The sequence below is a fragment of the Leptodactylus fuscus genome, chromosome 8, assembly GCF_031893055.1.
Source record: "Leptodactylus fuscus isolate aLepFus1 chromosome 8, aLepFus1.hap2, whole genome shotgun sequence".
Taxonomy (NCBI): domain Eukaryota; kingdom Metazoa; phylum Chordata; class Amphibia; order Anura; family Leptodactylidae; genus Leptodactylus; species Leptodactylus fuscus.
The window spans coordinates 72,130,226-72,146,977 of record NC_134272.1 but is presented as its reverse complement, the minus strand read 5'-3'; the positions used below and the strand labels follow the sequence as shown (position 1 = coordinate 72,146,977).

General features: G+C 44.2%; 1 protein-coding gene across 1 annotated transcript in view; it reads left to right on the top strand.

The window, feature by feature from the left end:
• Positions 1-16,752, top strand: part of MYO3B (myosin IIIB) — a 193,975-nt gene that overhangs the window by 21,035 nt on the left and 156,188 nt on the right. Inside the window, exons 6-7 of the mRNA XM_075284187.1 lie at positions 7,050-7,126; positions 11,442-11,587. Coding sequence (XP_075140288.1) covers positions 7,050-7,126; positions 11,442-11,587 — 223 coding nt within the window. The remainder of the gene's footprint in view (positions 1-7,049; positions 7,127-11,441; positions 11,588-16,752) is intronic.

The following is a 16,752-nucleotide window of genomic DNA, read 5'->3' as shown; positions in this document are numbered from 1 at the left end:
TTTTTGGGGCTCTATCGGGTGTGTAATTGTGATTTTTGTGAGATAAACTTTTTCCCATAGGGATGCATTGGCCAGCGCTGATTGGCCGAATTCCGTACTCTGGCCAATCAGTGCTGGCCAATGCATTCTATTAGCTTGATGAAGCAGAGTGTGCACAAGGGTTCAAGCGCACCCTCGGCTCTGATGTAGCAGAGCCGAGGCTGCACAAGGGTTCAAGCGCACCCTCGGCTCTGATGTAGGAGAGCCGAGGGTGCACTTGAACCCTTGTGCACCCTCAGCTCTGCTACATCAGAGCCGAGGGTGCGCTTGAACCCTTGTGCACACTCTGCTTCATCAAGCTAATAGAATGCATTGGCCAGCGCTGATTGGCCAATGTATTCTATTAGCCTGATGAAGTAGAGCTGAATGTGTGTGCTAAGCACACACATTCAGCTCTACTTCATCGGGCTAATAGAATGCATTGGCCAGCGCTGATTGGCCAGAGTACGGAACTCGACCAATCAGCGCTGGCTCTGCTGGAGGAGGCGGAGTCTAAGATCGCTCCACACCAGTCTCCATTCAGGTCCGACCTTAGACTCCGCCTCCTCCGGCAGAGCCAGCGCTGATTGGCCGAAGGCTGGCCAATGCATTCCTATGCGAATGCAGAGACTTAGCAGTGCTGAGTCAGTTTTGCTCAACTACACATCTGATGCACACTCGGCACTGCTACATCAGATGTAGCAATCTGATGTAGCAGAGCCGAGGGTGCACTAGAACCCCTGTGCAAACTCAGTTCACGCTAATAGAATGCATTGGCCAGCGCTGATTGGCCAATGCATTCTATTAGCCCGATGAAGTAGAGCTGAATGTGTGTGCTAAGCACACACATTCAGCACTGCTTCATCACGCCAATACAATGCATTAGCCAGTGCTGATTGGCCAGAGTACGGAATTCGGCCAATCAGCGCTGGCTCTGCTGGAGGAGGCGGAGTCTAAGGTCGGACCTGAATGGAGACTGGTGTGGAGCGATCTTAGACTCCGCCTCCTCCAGCAGAGCCAGCGCTGATTGGTCGAGTTCCGTACTCTGGCCAATCAGCGCTGGCCAATGCATTCTATTAGCCCGATGAAGTAGAGCTGAATGTGTGTGCTTAGCACACACATTCAGCTCTACTTCATCAGGCTAATAGAATACATTGGCCAATCAGCGCTGGCCAATGCATTCTATTAGCTTGATGAAGCAGAGTGTGCACAAGGGTTCAAGCGCACCCTCGGCTCTGATGTAGCAGAGCCGAGGCTGCACAAGGGTTCAAGTGCACCCTCGGCTCTCCTACATCAGAGCCGAGGGTGCGCTTGAACCCTTGTGCAGCCTCGGCTCTGCTACATCAGAGCCGAGGGTGCGCTTGAACCCTTGTGCACACTCTGCTTCATCAAGCTAATAGAATGCATTGGCCAGCACTGATTGGCCAGAGTACGGAATTCGGCCAATCAGCGCTGGCCAATGCATTCTATTAGCCCGATGAAGTAGAGCTGAATGTGTGTGCTTAGCACACACATTCAGCTCTACTTCATCAGGCTAATAGAATACATTGGCCAATCAGCGCTGGCCAATGCATTCTATTAGCCCGATGAAGTAGAGCTGAATGTGTGTGCTAAGCACACACATTCAGCACTGCTTCATCACGCCAATACAATGCATTAGCCAGTGCTGATTGGCCAGAGTACGGAATTCGGCCAATCAGCGCTGGCTCTGCTGGAGGAGGCGGAGTCTAAGATCGCTCCACACCAGTCTCCATTCAGGTCCGACCTTAGACTCCGCCTCCTCCAGCAGAGCCAGCGCTGATTGGCTGAATTCCGTACTCTGGCCAATCAGCACTGGCTAATGCATTGTATTGGCTTGATGAAGCAGTGCTGAATGTGTGTGCTTAGCACACACATTCAGCTCTACTTCATCGGGCTAATAGAATGCATTGGCCAATCAGCGCTGGCCAATGCATTCTATTAGCGTGAACTGAGTTTGCACAGGGGTTCTAGTGCACCCTCGGCTCTGCTACATCAGATTGCTACATCTGATGTAGCAGTGCCGAGTGTGCATCAGATGTGTAGTTGAGCAAAACTGACTCAGCACTGCTAAGTCTGCATTCGCATAGGAATGCATTGGCCAGCCTTCGGCCAATCAGCGCTGGCTCTGCCGGAGGAGGCGGAGTCTAAGGTCGGACCTGAATGGAGACTGGTGTGGAGCTATCTTAGACTCCGCCTCCTCCAGCAGAGCCAGCGCTGATTGGTCGAGTTCCGTACTCTGGCCAATCAGCACTGGCCAATGCATTTCTATGGGGAAAAGTTAGCTTGCGAAAATCGCAAACTGACAGGGATTTCCATGAAATAAAGTGACTTTTATGCCCCCAGACATGCTTCCCCTGCTGTCCCAGTGTCATTCCAGGGTGTTGGTATCATTTCCTGGGGTGTCATAGTGGACTTGGTGACCCTCCAGACACGAATTTGGGTTTCCCCCTTAACGAGTTTATGTTCCCCATAGACTATAATGGGGTTCGAAACCCATTCGAACACTCGAACAGTGAGCGGCTGTTCGAATCGAATTTCGAACCTCGAACATTTTAGTGTTCGCTCATCTCTATATGTAACCCTAGAAAAAACACTTTTAGGCTAAGGCCCCAAGGGACATCCCACAGCAAAAAAGCTCTGCAGGAAAAACCTCGGCGGCAACGCATTGCGGTTCTTCTCACAGCGCTTTAGACAGAAAGTTCTTGGAGGTTTCCTCTATGGACTTTCTGCTTCAATTATACCTTTGGGGAAACTGCCGGCATTTCCGTAGGTATAATTGATATCCTGCTATTTCCAAAACTGCACCGTGTTTTTTTCTGCAAAGTGAGCATGGGATTCACTAGAATCCCATCTGGTTTGCCCTTACTGTAAAACACCGCAACATTTATGTCCCTTGGGGCCCCAGCTTAAGACTGGGGTCCCACGATACAAAAACACAGATTTTTTGGTTGCAGATTTTGCTGTGGTTTTTTGAGCCAAAGCCAAGAATGACTACACAATGATTGTCTCCTGCTCAAACCAGACTTGCCTTTGACTTTGTCAATCACTCTGTGTGGATGGGGTAGTCATGGACTCTCACTGTCTCTCATAGGAGTCCTGTCAAAATATATATATATGTATTAATTAAGTAATTAATTAATTAATTAATTAAAAGAAGACAGAGAGAATCATGTAAGCAAGAGGTTGCTAGTTATTGCAATGCTTGGTGAAATTGGCAGAGAGAAGCTCTCCAGCTGCTAACTAGCATTATATGATTAGTAACAGGCAAGAATTTTCTTTTGCTCCTGTTTTGCTTTATGTTCTGCACACCTGCAAGTGTATCAATAAAACCTGACCCAGTGTCAGTTTACACCTATCTGCTGCATATACAGTATATATGTGTCTGTATATACACTATGTGATCAAAAGTATCCGGACACCTGTCTGAAAATGACTTACAAGTTGGTGGCGCCCTCCATCGGTAATGCTGGATACAATATGGTGTTGGCCCACCCTTAGCCTTGATGACAGCTTCCACTCTCACAGGCATACGTTCAATCAGGTGCTGGAAGGTTTCTTGGGGAATGGCAGCCCATTCTTCCCAGAGTGCTGCACTGAGGAGAGGTATCGATGTAGGTTGGTGAGGCCTGGCACAAAGTTGGCGTTCCAAAACATCCCATAGGATTCAAGTCAGGACTGTGTGCAGGCCAGTCCATTACAGAGATGTTATTGTCGTGTAACCACTCCGCCACAGGCCGTGCAGTATGAACAGGTGCTTGATCGTGTTGAAAGATGCAATCGCCATCCCCGAATTGCCCTTCAACCATGGGATGTAAGGTGTTTAACAAGCGAGGCGTCGTTTGGCATTGACCTGTGTGATGTGTGGCACCCAATCACCTGACCACGTTCGAAGTCCGTGAGATCCGCGGAGCGTCCCATTCTGCTCTCTTACGATGTCTAATGTCTACTGAGGTCGCTGATATGGAGTACCTGGCAGTAGGGGCAGCACAATGCACCTAATATGAAAAACATATGTTTTTGGGGGTGTCTGGATACTTTTGATCACATAGTGTATAATGGACTTTGCAAATGTTTAGGTAGATGTGGAAAAGTTGCTGCAAAGTAAGAAGGTTTTAAAAATAGAAGTTTTAGTTTTTTTTCCTCAATTGACAAAATGAAATAGATGAAGAAAAGAGAAATGTAAATCCCATCAATGTTTGGTGTGACCTTACCCTTACAGACAGGTTGTTCCTGCCGCCATCTTGGAGAACTAACCACAGATCTTCTATAGATGTAGGCATGCTCAAATCCTTCTGTCTCTTTGTGTAATCCTAGACAGACTCATACCTCCCAACTTTTGAAGAACTGAAAGAGGGACAAAATGTGCGGCGCGCGTTTCGCGCCGCGGCAAACTTAGCCCCGCCCACTTTTGTGTTGACTCCACCCACTCGTTAATTTTTCATGTTCCCGCACACAGTATAATCCTCCTACAGTCACCCGTAAATTATATGTCCCCCCTCTATCTCTCCCCCAGTTTCATATACACCCTTCATCTGCCCCCAGTTTCATGTCCCTCTTCCATCTCTGCCCCCAGATTCATGTCCCTCCATCTCTGCCCCCAGATTCATGTCCTCTCCATCTCTGCCCCCAGATTCATGTCCCTCCATCTCTGCCCCCAGATTCATGTCCCCCATCTCTGCCCCCAGATTCATGTCCCCCATCTCTGCCCCCAGATTCATGTCCCCCATCTCTGCCCCCAGATTCATGTCCCCCATCTCTGCCCTCAGATTCATGTCCTCTCCATCTCTGCCCCCAGATTCATGTCCCCACATCTCTGTCCCCAGATTCATGTCCCCCATCTCTGCCCCCAGATTCATGTCCCTCCATCTCTGCCCCCAGTTTCATGTCCACTCCATCTCTGCCCCCAGATTCATGTCCCTCCATATCTGTCCCCAGATTCATGTCCCCACATCTCTGCCCCCAGATTCATGTCCCACATCTCTGCCCCCAGATTCCTGTCCCTCCATCTCTGCCCCCAGATTCATGTCCCCCAATCTCTGCCCCCAGATTCATGTCCCTCCATCTCTGCCCCCAGATTCATGTCCTCTCCATCTCTGCCCCCAGATTCATGTCCTCACATCTCTGCCCCCAGATTCATGTCCCCCATCTCTGCCCCCAGATTCATGTCCCTCCATCTCTGCCCCCAGTTTCATGTCCTCTCCATCTCTGTCCCCAGATTCATGTCCCCACATCTCTGCCCCCAGATTCATGTCCCACATCTCTGCCCCAGATTCATGTCCCTCCATCTCTGCCCCCCAATTCATGTCCTCTCCATCTCTGCCCCCAGATTCATGTCCCCCATCTCTGCCCCCAGTTTCATGTCCACTCCATCTCTGCCCCCAGATTCATGTCCCTCCATCTCTGCCCCCAGATTCATGTCCCCACATCTCTGCCCCCAGTTTCATGTCCACTCCATCTCTGCCCCCAGATTCATGTCCCTCCATATCTGCCCCCAGATTCATGTCCCCACATCTCTGCCCCCAGATTCCTGTCCCTCCATCTCTGCCCCCAGATTCATGTCCTCTCCATCTCTGCCCCCAGTGTCATGCCGTCCTCTCCATCTCTGCCCCCAGTGTCATGCTGTCCTCTCCTTCATCTGCCCCCAGATTCACGTTCCACCTCCACATTAAACTTACCTTCTCCTCCGCTCCCTCGCCGCTCTCTGTCCGCCTCTCTCGCTGACACATGCGGCTGAAGGAAGGAGCTGACACAGGTCAGCTCCTCGCTTTGCCGCTGGCCGCCTCTCTCCCTGACACATGCGGCTGAAGCTGCTCGCGTGCTCGCTTCGCCGCTGCGTCTCTCTCTCGCTGACACATGCGGCTGAAGCGAGGAGCTGACCTGTGTCAGCTCCTCGCTTCGCCGCTGCCGCCGGCTCCTGGCTTGTACATCGCGTCTACAAGCCAGGAGCCGGCGGCAGCAGTGAAGCGAGGAGCTGACACAGGTCAGCTCCTCGCTTCAGCCGCATGTGTCAGCGAGAGAGAGATGCAGCGGCAAAGCGAGCACGCGAGCAGCTTCAGCCGCATGTGTCAGGGAGAGAGGCGGCCAGCGGCAAAGCGAGGAGCTGACCTGTGTCAGCTCCTTCCTTCAGCCGCATATGTGTTCAACTCAGATCTGCGTCCTCTGGACGCAGATCTGAGTTGAAATCAGGACCTACCTCCCTCCAACCGGGACCGCGGGACATGTCACCCAAATCGGGACTGTCCCGCGGAAATCGGGACGGTTGGGAGGTATGCAGACTGGATGATGGTGAGATCAGGGCTCTTATTTTGTTAATTGACAAAAATAAACTATTAACCCTTCTATGTCTGAAATCGTTCTTACTGTGGAGCATTTTCCACACCTGCCTAAACCTTTTGCAGAGTACTGTACATGCAGATATACTATTCACAGGGACTAGGTTAATTTCTTTCCATCTATGAGCCATTTCCTCCGCCATGTTTATGAAGCACTTGCTTATTCTGTGTAGCAGGTATTATCTCGCTGTCACTAGGGCGGTCACCATTGTAGCTCTGATGACTCCGGTACTAGAGGCAGATAACCTTGAGAATTTCCCCTCCTAGCAGAAGGAGGTATCACTGACTACCTATAGGATATCCCAATAACACCTGTCACCTGCTTAGCCTCCCTCCTGCTGCGAGGCCAATGGCTTTATGTATATAAATACCTCTGACCTGGGTTTCTCCCTATGATCAGATTGTACTGAAGGCTGGTGTGGAGACCCAGAAATAGGAAATAGATTGCAAAAGCTTTGTTACCGAGAAGATAACAGTGTGCACAATGCTAATTTCCTAACACTCTGTCCCCTATTAGGCAACATCTCATCATAGTCACATAAAGAGCCGTAACCTAAAACACCTAAGTCCCCGTGCAAACCTGTAACAGGGCCCCCAGTTACCATGTACTATCTATAATACATTTGTCTCACTATGGCCGATACCGTACCAGGTGATGTCTATCATTGTTCATTACAGGAGTGTCTGCACAACTCACCAGTGCTCGCCTGCGCAGGAACACGTCCGTGGGTACACCATTCTGGATGGCACCAGAGGTAGGATGATCTATATGCTAATCATCTGTGTCCCCAAAACGTGGGTTAAATATTTCAAGAGGTTGTCCAGGACTACATAAACATGGCCGCTTTCTGCCAAAAACCACACCTTAGCCTTCCAGGGGTTGTGCCTAGTACTGTAGCTCGCCTCCTTTGTAGTAAAATGGTCTGAGCTGCAATTCCACACACAGCCTGTAGGCACATGTGGTGCTGTTTTAGGAAGAATCCTGACATGTTTTTCTAATCCTAGACAAACCCTTTAAATAAAGTTTTGTATCAACATAAAAGGGAAATTTGGGAACGGACAAGACAATTGTGCTAATATTCTAGTTTCTAATGCAATCATTGGAAGAATAGCAGAAGTGTTAGCGCCATCTGCAGGCAGATAGTTGCAGTGCAGCTGTACAATTTTGTAATTTTTGTTTATTTTTTGCTAATTATTACGAATATCCTGAAGTTGTTTTTAAGATGCGTTCATAGGACACATTCATAATATTTAATACATTGCAGAATTCTGTGTCCCCTCGCTACTTGCAGGATTGCCTTCTGATTTTTCTGTAGCCTTTTTAGTTCATTGCTGCCCTATCTCCCTATAACATCCCCCCCGACCTTGTTGTACCGCAGCATGTGCTCAGTGTATCAGATGATGTTGCCAGTAGATAATTGTGGTCCATTACTGGAGTTCTCTCCTGCCACTCATCAGACCTCATTCAGACGTTGGTGGTCGGCACCGGGGGATTCAAGGTCACATCGGGGTTAATAGCTTTTGGGCTCTTTACTTTTACTCACTATTCATCTAAAATTAGCCGCGATGATTTGGATTGATCGGACGTGAAGTCAATTGCCATGAAAACATTCAAGTACATAAACTGGGTCCCCAAAGGAAATTCTATAATGTGACGTGTGGGAAGATCCCTGTACTGTATACGTGACTGCGTATAAGACGGGGAACCCCAGGCCAGGCATACTCATTGGATAACTGTCAGATGAACGCTTGTTTGGCCCAATGGCTATTTTTTTCCCGATTTGTTCCACATGGCCAAGTGTGCATATGTTTTCAATAGGTTGAGGGGAGTAAGTCACGGCTACAAGTATCAAATGAGAACAAATGGATTGGGCATGCTGCATTGTATCTGCCTGATCCTTCTCTTCCCTGACATGCTATTGGGGTAAAGGAGGTTCCCTATCCATATTAGATCGTTGTCCACCTGGTAGGTTTGTCTGATAGTGTATGGTTGGGTTTAGGTAAGTGTTTCTAAATTATAGTCCTCCAGGACCCCCAATAGATCCTGTTTTAGGGTTCTCCCATAGAGGAGCTAGACCAGAGTCCTCACTAATATCCTCTCTTGCAACAGATTAGAACAATGGCCTTCAATGTTGGCAGTGTCAGCTCAGCTTAATGCAGGACCTTGTAGTTCCCCAATGCTGGCTTCAGCCCATTTCCAGTATACATATATATATATATATATATATATATATACCGTATATATGTATATATACCTTTAACCAGTTCTTTACCCTTGTGCAAATGTTGTCACAAGAGGATCTTTCATGTCCTGTAACTTTAGCGGTATTATGTACTTGGCACTGACCAAGGAGTCAGAGGAGTTTTGGAATCGGATCCTATCATTTTTGCATACAACATTGGCGCAATTCTATTCTTATCATCAAAACTTTTGACAGGTTTCATTGCCATGTATAGTGACCTAGACCATTATAGAGAGTTCCTCCCAGCTTTTAGGCTATCCCTAGACCTTGTTCCATGCAGTAGTTACAGTTTTCATCTCTACAAGTCACCTCCTCCCTGATGGTCCTGTTTTATCTTCTATAGTTTTACAAATATTCCTTCCATCACGGAGACCATAAAGATGTAAATCCAGCGTGTGTCACCCATAGCAATGTCTACACAGAAGGAATTCTTACACTTGTGATTCCTTGTCTTTGCGCCCATGGACATACCAATGACTTTTGCTCTACCGTTTGGAATGTCCCCCATGGCTTTATAATATATGAGAAGATCTGTGGTGTGGGGGGCTGTATATATATATACTTTATACCAGAATACTACCATACAATGACCAGTACCGTGCTAACATAATACTGCCATTCAGTGCTCAAATAATAACCACCATTCAATGCCTAAATGATACCACCATGAATGGGACTGAACTACAGCATGGCCATGTGACCAATGGACATGGTGCCACTTCCTGAGAAACAGAAGTCAGCCATGTTTTCTAATCCTGCACCACCCCTTTAAGGAACTCATTTGTTCACTGTTGCTGTTTCTTTTTAGTGCAGTCAGTGACAGTCGACCACACATATACCAGGGAACCAGCACTTACTTTAATGCACTGAATAAAGTATATGGACATCATGAACTTTTGCCCCGGTGCTTTGGCATTCATCTGGTGATGTCCTGTCGTGGGGGACGTCTAAATGCAAATGGGCCAAATGCTGAGAAGCCATTTAGGTCAATTAGAGCCTAAAGGGGTTTTCTGCACACAGAATCTCCTTTATAGAAGCAAACCACTGAGCCAGCAGATAACTGTAGAGTTATGGCTCATGAAACATTGTTATCGCCAGGGATGTCATGGTCAATGCAGGGGAACTGAAGAAACACAAGATGGCCAGATCAATGAGTGGGTGGGCATGTAGAGCATGGCTAAAAGGAAGCCTTCAAAGTGGAAGCAAGTTCATGCTCTAGGTAATAAAGGAGAGTTCCAGAGCAGAGTAACCTCCTGTATGGTGTCCATACGCCATGGGCAAATGGATAGGGGGTTGTCATTATCAGATGTGTACATTTAAAGGGGTTTTCCAGGAGTTACATACTGGAGGACCTCCATCGATCAGCTGTTTGAAGAATCCTCAGTGTGGCATCATCACAGCACAGTGCCATACATTGCATTGCATGGTATTGCATCTCAGCCCCATGCATGAATGTGAATGAGCTGCAAACTGTCATTAACCTACAAATCAGGATTCTGCTTCCAGCAGCTGAACTGTGCATGTCCTCTTGGGTGATGGACCCACCACTGATCAGGTATGGGTGACATATCCAATACCTCCCAACTTTCAAAGGACAGAAAGAGCTACAATGACTCTACCCATTCCCATCAATTTCTCTTTGTGCCCCCACACAGTGTAGTCCTCCTAAAGTCACCCTAACATTATATATGTCCCCACATTATAATGTTCCCTTCCAACTGCCTCGTAGCATAAAGTCCCTCTCCTGGTGCCTCATTTTAAACTGGCAGAAACTAAAGAGGAACATTAAACAAGGGTCAGCTGGCGGGGGATATTAAACTGTGGGCGTAGCTGGCGGGTGACATTAAACTGGGGGAACTGGACATGGACATTAAACTAGGCTCAACTAGAGGGGGGCATTAAGCTATGGGGCAGTTGGAGGGTGATGTTATTCTGGGGGCAGATGAGTTGAAGCTGAGACAGACCTCCCGCCAACTGGGACAGCGGGACAGAACCCGGAAACCAGGACTGTGCTGCTAAATCCGGGATGGTTGGGAACTATGCTATTCTTAGGATAGGTCATCAATAAGTAACTACCAGAAAACCCTTTTAAGCAAACATTCCATACATTTACATTGATATACCTTCTAATATTCGAGGCTTATCTTTAAGCCCATTCCAAAGTCCACCCAAGAACACTCACAGTTTACTGGAAGTGTCCACAAAATACCAGGAAGCCTTGCTTATTTATGACCCATTTCATGGGCCAAATATCCTGTGAAAGACAGGATGGTTGGGAGGTAGGTAATTTGTAATAGAGCCAGGGGCGGACATACCAGTGGTGCCACCTGTGCAGCTGCCCAGAGGCCCAATAGGCCGGGGGGCCCTATCATCTAACAACAGTATTCTACTGCCTATTATATTGTATTATATTGCAGGTAAATGCCTAAACTAATGAACTTCATGGCTATTTATTAGAGAAACGTAAGTAGTAGGGGTGCTCTATGCTGCGGTATCGGGAAATAGGGGGCCCTCAAGTGTCCCTGAACAGCGCTCCTATATATCAAGTGTTATTTATAATACTGATGTCTTCTTATGTATCTGAGGGACCTTTGGGCTCTCCCAGGATCCTGATATCCAGATGGGACTGTAACTTCTGCACCGCCTACGGCTACGACATTGTGAGACAACAGGAAACAATCTAATTGTAGTGTATATAAAAATGTAACAGTAACCTACAGTCTAAATACATCTATAGCCATTCTACTAGAACTGGGATAAGTTGATGATTAGGCAGAAACCTGGAATCTCCTTTGCAACATTAACCCCGTCTTGTGGTTTCCAATAGGTCATCGCTTGTGAGCAGCAGTATGATTACTCCTATGATGTCCGCTGTGATGTTTGGTCTCTCGGGATCACAGCCATCGAGCTGGCAGACGGAGATCCGCCTTTGTCTTCTATGCATCCAGTGAAAGCTCTCTTCAAGATCCCGAGGTAAGACACTAGATGGCTGTCTTGACTCACTGGACGGTTAGTAACATTCAGAGAAATTACAAATGTAACTATACAAAAAAAAAAAAAAAAAAAGAAAAATACCAAAACAAACCAGATAGGGAATAATAAATTGACATGTTGGTTGTGCGTATTTGTATGCCATTACCCATAAGCCTTAGCTGCAGTTTATCTATTCCTGACAATGGCATGGAGCGGCGGAGCGTATTATATCTATTTTTATTCTTTACAATATAAAACAATACATACAATGTGTTTTATTTTATTCACATCTTAAAGGGATATCTGTAATAGACCATATTTTTTACACACTCTTTCGGTGCCTGTTTGTTCTACAGATCGTCCCCCTCCCCAAGTTAGTTAGTGCTGTGTAAATGACAACTCCTGGATTAGGTAGAGCATGTCCAGCCATTGAAATCAATGCACTCCAACACATTTCAATGGGAGATCCTGCAGTGAAAATAGGCCTTTACACAACAGTTACTCCAGTAATGGCAACTGATAGCAGGAGGTCCCCCTGGAGACCCTCGGCATACAAAGGGATAGTCCAAACCAAAAAGTGTCTTTAGGATGTTAGAACATCGCTAGTATGTAATATAAAGTAACATAAAAAATGTTAATGGAAAAAATAATAAATACAAAATATAATTAATCAATCAATACCTGAATAGATTATACTAATAAAAATATATAAAATCTAAGAAATCAATAAATACAAAATATGAATAATAATAATAATAATAATAATAATAATAATAATAATACATAAATATATAAAATCTAAGAAATCAATAAATACAAAATGTAAATAATAATAATAATACATAAATATATAAAATCTAAGAAATCAATAAATACAAAATATAAATAATAATAATAATACATAAATAAATATAAAAAAATCTAAGAAATCAATAAATACAAAATATAATTAATCAATAATATATAAAATTGTAATAAATATATGAAATCTAAGAAATCAATAAAAGCAAACTATAATGAATCAATCAATATATAAATAATAATAATAATATTACATGAATAAATATATAAAATTTAAGAAATTAATAAATGCAAAATATAAATAATCAATCAATAAATATATAAATAAATAATAAATAAATGTATAAAATATAATAAAGGAATAAATACAAAATATGATTAATAAATATATAAATAATAAATACATAAATATATTACATCTAAGAAATCAATAAATATATTCTGTAAATAATCAATCAATAAATATATAAATAATAATAATAAATAAATAGATTAAATCTAAGAAATCAAGAGAAAAGTTTTGATAAATTAGCAATACTTTAGAATAATAAAAAAAAATCTGTATTCTTTTTTCTTATCTAAATCACCGATTCGAATAATTTTAGTTGCTGTAAAGAAGAACAATGACAGTATTTGAACTTGGCTCTTGTCACATTTGTACAATTACGCTCGCCTTTCGCATCTTTCCATGATTGCAATTTGCATTTCTGATTAGCTCAATTTATATGCAGATGAGCTTGTGCGTCATAACGTTATCTACTTTTACCCAGCCCAGGCTTCAATAACTCACCAGCATGAAATAATGAATCAGGCGCGAGCGGCGGCGTATCTTGTTGCCTTTGGATGAACGTAGAACAGGTCACAGCAATTACTGTAGCGAGGGGAGGTACCAGATATCAAAGCAAAAACCCATATGTTCTATCAGATGAACGGATGGAGGTGTTCAGGGATAGCGATCACAGCAATGCAGAACAGAAAGATTAATAGGAAGATTAAGAGATATGAATAAATACATAATTGTGGGATTTCTTTGTGTTCTGCCTTTTAAGCTGTTTCGTATTGATGGGTACAAAGCTTGGGAACATTCACAATGATAATCGGCCTTTCGAAGCAAGAAAACCATCCCTGCAGTCATTTACATGGTACTCCGTTGTGGTGGTGGGTTAATCTGTCATCTGGTGGTCCGTTTCTTGAGCTCTATGAAGGATTAATAGCAATTGGTTTCCAAGATACAAGCCACAGACCACTGCCCACCACTTGTCACGCTCCTATGTGCACACAAAAATAACGCCGTGCAGATACTTTTTGCTCCTAATGTTCTGATATTTAGATGTTCTGACTCAATGCTTGCATTGCCCCGTTCAGGAAATCCTTGGATGATTGCTTTTGTACGTTATGACTGTAACAACTATGATAATCTGCTGGAATAAAAAATTTTAGGACTTCTAAGAAATTGTAACAATTTTTTTACCATTGATATATTACTATTGTACCATATTGTTACACTAGCGTTACAGATCATTGGCCTGAACTTGAGTTGACTTTGGAGCCCTAAGAGCATAGCCTTAGGAGAAGCAGTGGTCACGTGGTAAACTTTAAAGCGCACCAAAACTTTGGAACAACTTTGGATTTTCAGGCAGCATTTTCTTCTTTCATATGGCACCAAAACTGCAGGTTTATCTTTAGTAATTCATGAGATATCAGCAGTGTCAGCTTTCATATGACACCAGGACCACGGTTCTAGCAGCCTCAGTTTCTATCTATTACACTCCCCATACGCAGAGTCAGAAGCAGTAAGGATTTCTGATGCTAATAAAAGAGGGAAGAATATAGATTTCAGAACAAGATTTCACAGAAAGGAGCCAACATTTAGAAGTAAAGTATATCCTTCTGATTCTCCTGTCACCAGATTTTCTTCACTCATGTGCAGAAAGTAAAAGAATCCAGGGAATGAGCACCCAGTGCATGCGCCAGAATCATGAACCTTTGGGCACATTACTATAGCACATATCCAGAACGGTGTATATTGTTCCATTACATAAACCAAATCCTTCAGTCCGCATACATGGTTCATCAATTCAGAAGAATCCATTGGTTCTCTTTGGAGTTTTCCAGTGTCCTCAGTACCTTTTTATTCCCCATGTTACCAGGTAGCCCCTGAATATATTGGAGACACCAAAGAACAGACCGAGAATGAGGTGGCTGAAAATGATATATAACCCTATTGTGGATCTGAGGTGTCCGGTCAGTGTGCAGAATAGCTGGCGATATACCAGCATTTTCAGTGGCACCACCTGGCAATAAATATTTAGTTTTCCTGGCTTTTGTCTGGGAAAATTGTATTAATTTCAACATGCAAATTTACATTAGCAGGGGAGGGGCTATAAGGGGTGGAGTCCTGGTGCCTGAGGAGCCTGAAAGGTTCCTCTGCCCCATAGGTGGATGATAGTATTACACTGGTAGGCATGTAACGTATGCTGCACTGGATCCCAGGAACTTCATGTTATGTCCAACAGCAGTGCAGACAGGTAATGTATCTTAAGATTATAAAGAGCCTATTTAAAATAAGTATATTTTGACCCGTGTCCATACCATAGGTCCATAAGGACCAGCAAAGGAAAATAAATGTCAATCTCCTGTCTAAGAGAACATACAGTTATATTGGTTTAACTCATTTGTTAGAATTGAAGAACAGATCTTAATAATCCAAATGTTACCTGAGCTCGGGATCATCGTAAATTATACTATATATGACGTTAAACCGTTTATTGATATGTTTACACTATAAAAACAACTAGGCAGTAAATGTAACATTGTAACAGTGACTAAAATTACACCCGGTAATCATCTTTTGCTCATCAATAAAATATAATTATGGGAGATAATTAATTGTACTCGGGAAAGGCTAAGCAAAGCTGTGAGAGCACCTGAGAGTCCCTGCACATTACAAAGACGGTGTCATCCTGACATTAATGTGGTCCATGTGGCGCATTATAAACCCCATAAAATGTAATGCACCGTCAGATGTAAGGTGGAAATGACCTGTTTTGGTGTCCAAGGAGAAGTAATAGTAGGGCACAGGGGTCCCAGGCTTACAGTTACAGAAACACCAAAAGGGTTGAGTCTTACCAAATGATGGTGAAGGACACAATGGGGCAAATTGATTAAAGTACAATGGCTCTACATAAAATGGTACAATTGTACAAAAATGTTCAATTTTATCAATTTTCCAGCTCCTGCTCCACTTTTGTGAAAAATGGGTGGAGCGGGGATCAAGATGGGATGACATTAGCTTACTATAGATTTACTATAACTCACATAACACTACCAGGCGCAACAAGAGCTTGACTTGAATTGGAATTTCCTGAAGTTCTAAGGTCTCCTAATAAGCGCGGCCATACTTGTTCAATTGCTTTATATCACAGTAGAAGGGTGTGTTCACACAGAGTAATGTGCCGCATGATGTGGCACGTATACGGCGTGTGAGACTTTGCCGCCGGTATACGATCCAGGCTCCCATTGAAATCGATGGGAGCGTATATGGTGCGTAAAGTCGCACACGCCGTATACGTGCCACATCACGCGGCACATAACTCCGTGTGAACGCACCCGAAAATTGTCTTGCATTATTCCTGAAATCTACTGACCAGTATAGATTTCATTTCTGGAGCACAGGACGTCCCATGGCGCACTAGTATTATTAGGAGGCCAGAGCCTTTTCATAATCCTGGCACATCTGCCGCCAGTGCATACAATATTAAAGGGGTTGTCCACTATCAGACCAATACTGAGAGACAAATGTTATTGTTTGTAGAATGAAAAGTTCTACAATTTTCCAATATACTTTCTGTATCAATTCCTCTCAGTGTTCTAGATCTCTGCTTGTTGTCATTTGTTCTGCTTTCTAGTGGATAAAAATCAGTCCATGATCATGTGATATACAGTCTATGGTCATGTGATGGACACACAGGTGCACAGCTCGTTACAGTCTCAGCACAGTAATCAGGCATCTGGCTGGTAGCAAGCTGTGCATTTGTGTGTTCATCACATGACTGTGGGCTGTATCTCACATGACCATGGGCTCTATCTCACATGACCATGGACTGTATATCACATGACCATGGGCTCTATCTCACATGACCATGGACTGTATATCACATGACCATGGGCTCTATCTCACATGATCATGGACTGTATATCACATGACCATGGGCTCTATCTCACATGACCATGGACTGTATATCACATGACCATGGGCTCTATCTCACATGACCATGGACTGTATATCACATGACCACGGGTTGTATCTCACATGACCATGGACTGTATATCACATGATCATGGACTGTATATCACATGACCAT